This window comes from Olea europaea, unplaced genomic scaffold (genome assembly GCF_002742605.1).
Source record: "Olea europaea var. sylvestris unplaced genomic scaffold, O_europaea_v1 scaffold2125, whole genome shotgun sequence".
Classification (NCBI taxonomy): Eukaryota; Viridiplantae; Streptophyta; class Magnoliopsida; order Lamiales; family Oleaceae; genus Olea; species Olea europaea.
This window is the reverse complement of record NW_019239211.1, coordinates 91,710-101,886: the sequence shown is the minus strand read 5'-3', so window position 1 is coordinate 101,886 and position 10,177 is coordinate 91,710. Positions and strand designations below refer to the sequence as shown.

Below are 10,177 nucleotides of genomic sequence, written 5' to 3'. Positions count from 1 at the left end.
ATGAACATATTTGCAATCTTACATACACAACCTCAGTAGAAATGTCCTGTTAGCAACATTGCAGAAAAGGTGAAGATAGAAGAATGATAGTAACACTTTACTGACTTTGGACTAAAATTTTGGTATATACAGATCTCGTTAATATTGAAACTAACATTTAACTATCCCGGTTTGTCAAAGATTTCATTGACTTTGGACTGAAATTTTGGTATATATATGGCTTTTATGTATATGGCTTTCAAATCAGCTTGTTGATTAATTCTGCAACTACAAGTTTGTGATTGGGTAATCTGACAATGATAAATTATTGTGGCAGGAAAAGAGATTATGGAAGACGGCAATGAAGATTTGTTGTTGGAATGTGATAATGAGACCCTTATGGAAAATTTGAATACATTGGACTGCGAAAATATAGGAGATGATGCAACTGTGCCTACAGTTGGTATGATATTCAATGATGAGAAGGAAATGTTTGAGTTTTATAAAAGATATGCTTATGCTGTAGGATTTCCAATAAGAAAAAGGAATTCCAAAAAAGGGGAAGATGGAGTTATGAGATATGTGACGTTCACATGCAGTCATGAAGGTCGGAGGAGTTATGCTACGGGCGGATCGTTGAAATCACAACCAACAAGTCAAATAGACTGTAAAGCAAGAATATCGGCATCTTTAGATTCTCTTGGAGTTTGGAGAATTAATAAAGTGCAGCTGGATCACAATCATAAAACGAGTCCTTCCAAGTCTAGGTTGTATCGATGCAACTGAAAATTGAGTGTAAATGTGAAAAGAAAGCTAGAAGTAAACGATTTGGCTGGAATTCCATTGCACAAGAGTTATAACTCTGCGGTTGTGGAAGCTGGAGGATATGAGAATATTACTTTTGTGGAGAAGGATTGTCGGAATTACGTTGAACAGGTGAGACGATTACGCCTTGGAGAAGGAGACGCCTTCGCAATACAGGCGTACTTTTCAAAGATGCAAGCACGGTGCTCCGGATTTTACTTTAGCATGGACTTAGATGAGGAATGCAGGCTAAAGAATGTTTTTTGGGCAGATCACAGATGTAGGCAGTCTTATAAGGAATTTGGTGATGTGGTGACTTTCGATACTACCTATTTGACTAATAAGTACGACATGCCGTTCGCCCCTTTCGTTGGGGTGAATCATCATGGCCAGTCCACACTGTTGGGTTGCGGATTGTTATCGAATGAGGACACCGGGACTTTTGTGTGGTTGTTCAGAACATGGCTTGAGTGCATGCATGGACAAGCTCCTAATGGCATTATTACTGATCAAGATCGGGCAATGCAAAATGTAATTGAGATTGTTTTTCCGAACACGAAGCATAGGTGGTGTCTTTGGCATATTATGAAAAAGCTGCCTGAAAAGTTTGGATATCACATTCTTAAGAGCTCAATATTTTCTACAATTCATGGATTGGTCTATGATTCCGAAAATGGCCAAGAATTCGAAGAGGGTTGGAGGTTAATGCTCGAAAAATACGACTTACATGATAATGATTGGCTAGCGGGATTGTATGAGAACAGAGGTCGTTGGGTGCCTTGTTTGTTGAAAACTACGTTTTGGGCAGGCATGTCGACTACACAACGAAGTGAGAGTATGAATGCATTTTTTGACGGGTATGTGCATTCGAAGACCTCACTCAAGCAGTTTGTCGAGCAATATGAGAGAGCACTGCGAAGTAAGGTCGAGAAGGAGTTTCAGGCTTATTTTAAATCGTACTCTCAAATGGTGCCCTGTGCGACAATTTTCCAAATGGAAAGGCAATTTCAAGCAGTATATACCATTTCGAAGTTCAAAGAAGTGCAGGACGAGTTTACTGGGAAGGTATATTGCAACGTCATAACTGAAACTGCAAATGACTGTTATTGGTCAACCTACGAGGTTCATGAGCATGTTGCAGTTCATGATTAGCGCAAGATGAAAACGTTTAGCGTATCATTTCGGAGGGATACATACGAATTGATTTGTAGCTGCCATTTGTTTGAATTTCGGGGAATCATTTGTAGGCATGCGATTGCCGTCTTACTACGTAATAAAATCACGTCGATACCTGATCGATATATAATAAGGAGATGGAGAAGAGATGTCAGTAGAGCACACAGTAGAATCGCAGTAAATTATGATGGACTTGCAAATACTCCTGGACAGTTGCGGTATGACGAAATGTGTCAGGCTTTCTTGGAGGTGGCGGACCTTGCAGCAAATGATGAAGGATGGGCATGCAGTATAATGGAGTGGATAAGATCACAAGCAAACGAATTGCGACTTACAAAGTCAAGTGTCGGAAGTGCTAGTCACGCCCAGATGGCAAGTGGTCATGCAAGCGTATTAGATCCTGTATCGTGTAACCGAAAGGAGCACCGAGGAAACTTCGAAAAAAAGGCCCGTTAGAGTCCAGCTCAAAAAAAGTAAAGGTAACTTTTTACTATTACTAGCTTCATTCAGTTGGCATGCTTAAACAGATAATCGTTTTACTTGTCAAATGTGCAGGCTACCACATCCTCCAGCAAAGGAAAGAGACCTACAGTTAGGCGTGGTTGTACAGAAGAGACGTCAGGCGATGTTTAGGCAGGTCAACTTCCACCATGTTCCATGCCGACGCCATTACAATATTTCATTCGGCCGACATTTTTAGACAATCCACCAAGCTGTCCAACTGTTGTACATAATGCTCAAGGTATGCATTAAAAGTGCAATTACGGAATAATTCTATTGATTCATGTATGATACATCACATAATTGAAAGGGAAGTATCTAAAGTTGGTTGGCTGATTAAAGTTGTTGGGACCACGTTATTCTACTTACATTATTGCTGCTTCTTGATTTTTTTGTGGAATTTTTAAATTCTCCAATTTTTTTGTGGAATCTTTGCAAGATAGACAGATTATATCTTTTTAAGTTGGATATTGATGAATTATACATATCCCATGGTTTGTAATAATCCTAGCGATGGACTCTTCTGTCAAATGATATTTTCTTACTTGTTCATTAATTTGTGTCATAAACTTTCACTTTCGAAAACAGGTGTAGTCATGCCGTACTTCTATCCACATTTGCCCAATGAAGGTGGCACAGGCTTGTGATTCTCGTTTGGAAGGTTTGTGTATACTAAAGGTTTCTACATATATATATACACACATACACATGTCATTTACTTTATCAAACATATCGGTGATGTTTACAAATTTTTAATCTTCATTAGCCGTACAGAGGTGCAAGCATTTTGAAGTTGGTGGACACGATAAAGGGAATGGAGCGTCTCTTTCTAGGCGGACAAATCAACCAACAAATGGTAGTGGATGTTTGTATTTTTGGTGGACACTTCTTGATTATATTTGATGTATCTAAATGAAATGATAGAGTTTAGATTGCTGTACTAGTTGCTCATTTTTTTTAGAATCATATTTTGCCAAGTTATGAACAATATATGAACAAATTAAATTACTTTGCCTGCTCGAGTTACAAATGGTTTTGGCAAGTTGTGAACCAATACTCATACATTATTTTGCCTCCTACATATGCACAGTATTATGGCAGACCTGCAGACGAATACTCATACATTACTGAGGAGCATCACAGTGGATCTAATGGCAATGCCACTTCCATTTTTAGTGATGAAAATCCAAATGCATGCATAATAGTCTAGTTTTGACAAAAATTCGATTTTTATCAAACATAAACTAGTAATAAGTCTAATTAAATTAGGTTGGTGTTCATTGGTCATGCTTGAATCTGAATCGAAAATTATCCAAATTCGGTCCACACAATTCCATATCTTTCCCCATTAGATAACTCCTCCACTACCACCGAGTAGACGTACACATTTGGGTGCCTTCTGCCAGATGCAAAATTTACACTTTCATCCAAGATAAAAGGCTGGGGAATTCCATTTTAGATAAGTAATATTGAATTAATTCACTCTCATAAATTTAAGGCTTTAACAAATAGAGAATTAAACAAACAATATACGCTTGCAAAACATTTGTACCCGAGAACAAGGACATCAATTTATGAACTACATACATAAATAAACCCTCAACCCGACCCCTTTCCTTGCTCGTCGCATTTGACAATTTCTTTTCCCCTGCTAAAAGTCATGGTAAGTGATATGTCGACGCCTCGTTTCTCGCTAATTTTAGCTAGTCCATCAAACAGTCTTGGCAACTCTTCGTCTTCCTTGTCGGGCACATGATTCACCGGACGATTAACGGAACTCAATTCTTCGCCTAAAGTTTCATCTTTCACCCAATCAAAGTATCCACAGTCATCGCTACAGGTGAAGAACAAATGCCCTTTGTTGCCGGTATCCCGTTCGACCTCAAAACATTTCCGATATCCGCGGTCACAACTAGGGCATTGTTGTTTTGATTGGCATTGTCCGAAATAGTGAGTGGTGCTTCTACATCCATGACAAACTCCAAAATTTCTTCCTCTCATTCTACTGGATGACTGCAAATGAAACCATGTGAATCATAACTGCAGGGGGTTTCAGGATGAAAAATAAATGACAACATTCTGATTCATTGAAAGAAAGACACGATTAACATGCAAGTGAAGCAATTACAGACCTCTATAAATTGTATCAGATTTCCACTTCCAAATCAAACTTCCAAATCCATAAATCTTCAACGTTAAAAAAAATACATACATCAGTTTCACATAAACAAGAAATCAGCACTGCCCATATGAAGAAACTTCAAACTCACATCCCAGAACACCTCAAAAATCACAAGAGTACAAATAATTAAATTCACCAATGAACCAAAAACAGATTCTTCATTGCCTTATCACTTACAAAATTCACCAACGAAGCAAGCTATAGTTCACTACAGCAAACAGATTCCTCAACGCTAAAAAAAAGTATTCTCATTTACTACAAACGGGGTCTTCACGTGATTACAAAATCAAGAAGAAAAACAGTGTTAATCTAGATATAGGGAAAAAAAATACTTACTCTCTTGAAGATATTTCAACTCAACGCAACACGGTTTCTTATAGACCATCTCACGCCGTCGGAGAACGAGACGCTTATAATATTCTTCGCTGCTTCGTCATCGAACTGAGGGCACGGTAGTGCGACCGTCGATTTCACGTTTGGTTAAGATTTGCAGCGGTCGATTTCACCGTCGGTTAACAGTTGCCTTCGTCGTTGCTTCGCCACTGGTCCGAACTTCAGGTTTGGGCGCTGGTTGATTTCACTGCATCCGGATTAGTGCGACGGCCGGTTGAGATTTGATTGGCGTTGGGTTTTGATGTCGGCAAATCTAGGGCATGAAGGAGGAATGTTTTCATTTTCCCTTCGTTTTTCCCATTTTCCCTTCATTTTGTTTTGTTTGTTTTTTATTTTGTTTTTTTTTTAACAGGGGTGCGCCACGTCAGCTAATTTAAATCCCTGTATCGGTTCGGTAAAGCCTTCCCTGTACCTGTAGCGGGACCGTAAGAGGATCACTTTCCATGTGTTCTAGAATAGTTGGACTGAAGCAAATAAGCTATAGACTAGACTGTAGGTATAGGATGTTACAAATGTAATAACTTGACAAATATAATTAACTGGTCAAATTTGCCGAGGTTGACATATTGGATTAGAAGTTTCAACATCATAAAAAGTTCATATTAAAAGTGAATTTTATTTATTTATTTATTATTATTATTATTTGGAAATATGTGATAAAAAGAACTTAAAAAAATTATGTTTATGTGCAAGATTAGGGAAAAAAAGAGTTTTAAAAAATTTGTACCAAACATGTACTAAGTCACAAATAGATGCAGTGTAATGTCATCACATTACCCAAAAAATATAGTTCATGAGACCAATGCAAATCACCCAAAATCAAGTTCGGGAATATACCTTCCCCTTGGGCCAACTTCTGTTTCAAGGATTCGTGTGAATTATCCACCCACTCAATAGAAATGTTCCAGCGTCGATTTGAACATTGAACTCCAACTCTGATATCAATTAAATTTATGCTATTGTCATCACTTCGTCCAAAAATTATAGGTTATGACATAAACACAATCCACCATATATAATCTAAAATCAAGTTCGAGAATCTACGCAAGCCCACTCCCTTGTGCCCTCTCGTTTTAAGCATTCTCATGTATTATCCATCCCCTTAACAGGAATAATCTAGCACCGACCCGAATATGGAACCTCCAGTTTCAATACCGACCAGCTGATCCATTAATTATATGGAAACGTTGCATATATTGTATTGAGAAATTGTATATCTATATTCCTTGAAGAATGCATTTTTGTTGTCAGCCAATGGACAGGAAGTTGAATATAAACAAGAAAAAAGAAGTCATTGATGCTAACCAAATAGAAAATAATCAAAGCTTTCGTTGGACACAAATTGCTAGATGAGTATCTTCACTTCTCCTTTCAAGCAAAATTTTGGTACTCTTACTAATTTTTTTATGTTGAAGCTTGGCAACTAATATAATCTCATTCTTAAATTTGTTTGCACCGTGCCTTGAACTTTCAAAATGTCTCTTCACAACTATTTCTTGCTCGTCTGATAAAGTAAATCATAAAATGCATCTTTCATACACAATATTCGGCGTCACACAATATATAAAATCTTTTTTCTTTTCTTTTCTTTTCTAATATATATATATTGATTATGAATTGCTGTCTACTTTACCGAACAAGTCATACATGTCAATAATGTTCCAAGCCAGGTGTTGGTGCAGTGGGGAAAAGGGCCTCCAGGGTATTAAAAATAGGATTTAAGTCAAACTTAATGTAGCAATTGGGCAAGGGCGGCCGTAGACTTTCTGAGTTGGGTGATACAATCAAACCTTATATGTATCGAATACTTTGTTCTTGATTTTTGAATAATTCATACTTGACTTGAGAAAATGGAAAATTAAATTTAGAAACACATTCCTTCATTAATATTTCGTGCATCATTTTCATCCATTTAATTTCGAACAGTCATTTTATTAATATTTTGCTCATCACAAAAAAAAATGCATATTTAAGTTTAAAGAATTTATCTTTTGATAAAATATGTGAGTGAGAAAGTCACGAAAGTGCAAGGAAAAATGAAAAAGTTCAAATCTATTGCCATTTTGTCCGTTTTTGATGGAGATTAAAATCAAAATTTTAGTAAATTTTGATAAAAATTGAAAATTTATAAATCCCATGAAATATGTTATTAAAATTAATTGTTAATTGTTAATTTATGTTAAATTAAAATTTAGAATTTAATTCATATCAATTAGGGCTTTATTGAAAGAAAAGAAAAAAAAATCCATCAAAATTTGGGGGGTTACGTGAACCCCCAAAACCTCCCTTGTGTTCACCCCTGCAGTTGGGAACGATAACTCTTCCGCCGTCCCTATATGGACAACATGCAACACGTACCTAGTTGCCACCGGCCATATCCTACAATCTACTTACCGCTTTTACTTGTTTAACATTTTCAAAATGAAATCCAGTTGGCGCCCAACAGACGGGGGAGAATTAAGACTCAACATTTTTGGAAACTTGAATGACTAGAATTGTAGAAAAGTAGTTTGGTGATCAAAATGAAATTCTTTGAAAACTCGAGTGATCATGAGGATTTTTTTTACCGGATTTTACACGTTACAAACTTCAAAACACTCGACATTTTGTCAGCTTCTCTTTATTTTTCAAAATATTAAATAGGAAAACATCACTTTCCGGATGTTCTAGTTTTGCTGTATGGAATAAATTAGACAAGCGTTATATGTACGGTGTCACAGATGTTAGTAATCTAACCAAATTGCATGCAAATACTTTGATTATTCACATAATCAATCTCAATGTCGGTATTTGTCGCGGTTAATGTATTGGAAAGATGTTAAAGAGTTTTATTTTCAATATTGTTTCCAGAGCTAAGGTCTATTTTCCTGTCCAGGCTGTCCTTATGAATATATATGTAAACAATTCCTGATGTCCACATTTTAGCTAATTTTGATGAGACTAGCGGTGCAAATTTATTTCTGGATTTAAAGATGAGGTGAGAAAGCATTAGGGAAAATAATTAACATACTTTATTAAAAGAAACTAATAGAAAACATGAAAAATATCACTTCCTTTTTCCCTTTTTGACATGTGTGAAACAAAGAATTATGTGTTTTTTTGATAATGTGGTCTCTAAAGTACGGTTTAAACAATATTAATGAAGGAAAAACATGAATTAAAATTTAATTTATCACTCTATTCAATATTACATAACAAACATGACTTTAACGATATGCGGGGGGATTTTTTGATCCATTGGAGCAAAGGTAATCATAAAATGATAAACAAAGTGGGAAAATCATAATTAACTAGTCCAATGACAAAATTTTTACAACACAAAGTCTTATTTATTTCTTGTGCTTTTGATGACAATATTCTATCTTGAATATAAATCAGTAATTGATGCTTTATTTGTAGAGAAGGCTGTCGAGGTTGACGTGGATTTGTCTTAATCTTGCACTTTGGGAATGTTATGTGTTCTACTATGGATAAAGAATGCAGGTTTGCCAAGAGCATCAAAAGTTGCTAAATAACCATTGAGTGTCAAAAGTGTAGAAGCCATGTTATTTGCTCTTTTCTTATTTAGCCTTGTTTGACAGTCATTAATTTAAAATTCTCCTTTTTTTTTTTTTTTTCATATACTCATTTTCAACTATAAATTTACCTAACAAAAATATTTTATATGTAAATCTAAAATTTATTCTTATTTTTTAACCACACATTCTTAAAAAGAATAACTATTCAAAACTTCACTTCACCCAAATAATAATTGTAAAACAGAAGCGTAAAAAATAAAATACTTGTTGATTTGATCAACTTTTATTTTCAACCCTTGTTTGATGGGAATTGAAATTAAAATTAAGCTACTTGTATATCTTTGCTGACATTTCATGATGTGTAAAAAATGAGGTCATTGATAGTTTAAAGTATTGTTCAAATTAAAAGTAAAATGTGTGCCATATATCATGGAATATAAACAAAACTGTCAACCAAGATATAAATATAGCAAAATTGTTAAAATTAGGCCCCTTGTTTGGCAAGAATTAAAATTAGATTTTTAGTATATTTTGATAAAAATTGATAAAATGTGTGCTAAAAAGTTGTAAATACCATAAAATGTGTTGTTAATATTAATTGTATGTATTGCGGAACTTTAACTTATATTAGAGTTTCTACCAAATGGTAGCTAGATTTTTAGTAGACTTTAATAAAAGTTAAATGAGATGTAGTTTTGAATCGAATAAAATAGCCGTATGAACAATTGAAAAAATTGCATTACCAATAAAATTTTGAAAATAAGCTCGATTCGATCCTAGCACTGCCTCAATTTTTCTTTTTTATACGTTTGGGAATGGGGTAAAAAACTTATTTAAATGGAACAATAGCAACAACAAATGAAAACTATGTCAAGCTTGGAAATAATAATAGAAGTTACTTTTTAAGTGATTTTTTTTTTCATGCCCATGTTACATTTTTTTACCTTTAAAGAAAAAAGTACTTACTTTGACAGTAAAATTAAAGATATTTAATACAAAGAGGCGACAATGAAAAATTGAGGTATTTTAAGATTATCAAGTGCTAAGGATATAGTCTTTTCACAAAGAAGATCGTATAAATGATTTGCCCTTTTTGAGTAGTCACATTTCCACGTCTAACAATATTTCAATGACACAAAATTGACTATCTTGGACACAATTCACTGATTGATGCTTCATTCATAGATTGTGGTTGATCGGGGTCTGTATCTCTTGCCATCCTATCCGATCCACTTGAAATAAAATATGCAGGCAGTTGAGGAATGGGTAAATTGTCTGCGTAACTTTTAAGCATAAGAAGTATTGATGCCATTTTTGGTCTTTTATTGACATCTTCTTCAACACACAATAAGCCAATTTGGATGCATTGAATGACTTCATCCAAAACATAAGACTGTTGCAAAGTTGGATCCATCAATTCCAAGGGGGCACCATTTCTCCAAAGCTTCCAAGCCTGTGCAAGCAAAACAAGCCTTAAAACATATATGATTAATTTAGAAATTTTATTCCTATTTACCTATTAATATGTTTTAATATGAACATTCGAGTACCTAATTTCCAAGTGGAATTGAACTTTGCACTCACATAGCTTATAAGGTCTCTTGTACCATGTGATTTGTAAAAG

The 10,177-nt window shown here is 35.0% G+C and overlaps 1 protein-coding gene across 1 annotated transcript; it reads left to right on the top strand.

Moving 5' to 3' along the window:
- The first annotated feature begins 327 nt into the window (after positions 1 to 327).
- LOC111380311 (protein FAR1-RELATED SEQUENCE 5-like) lies at positions 328 to 1,935 on the top strand. The gene is made up of 2 exons (XM_023003836.1): positions 328 to 746; positions 789 to 1,935. The coding sequence occupies exons 1-2, from the start codon at positions 328 to 330 to the stop codon at positions 1,933 to 1,935; spliced, it is 1,566 nt and encodes a 521-aa protein (XP_022859604.1).
- The last annotated feature ends 8,242 nt before the right edge of the window (positions 1,936 to 10,177 follow it).

What these genes read in the sequence shown, in the direction of transcription:
- LOC111380311 (XM_023003836.1), top strand. Translation starts at nt 328, where the DNA reads ATGGAAGACGGCAATGAAGATTTGTTGTTGGAATGTGATAATGAGACC. An exon ending in ACGAGTCCTTCCAAGTCTAG is followed by an intron (nt 747 to 788) that starts GTTGTATCGATG and finishes AAATGTGAAAAG; the next exon opens with AAAGCTAGAAGTAAACGATT.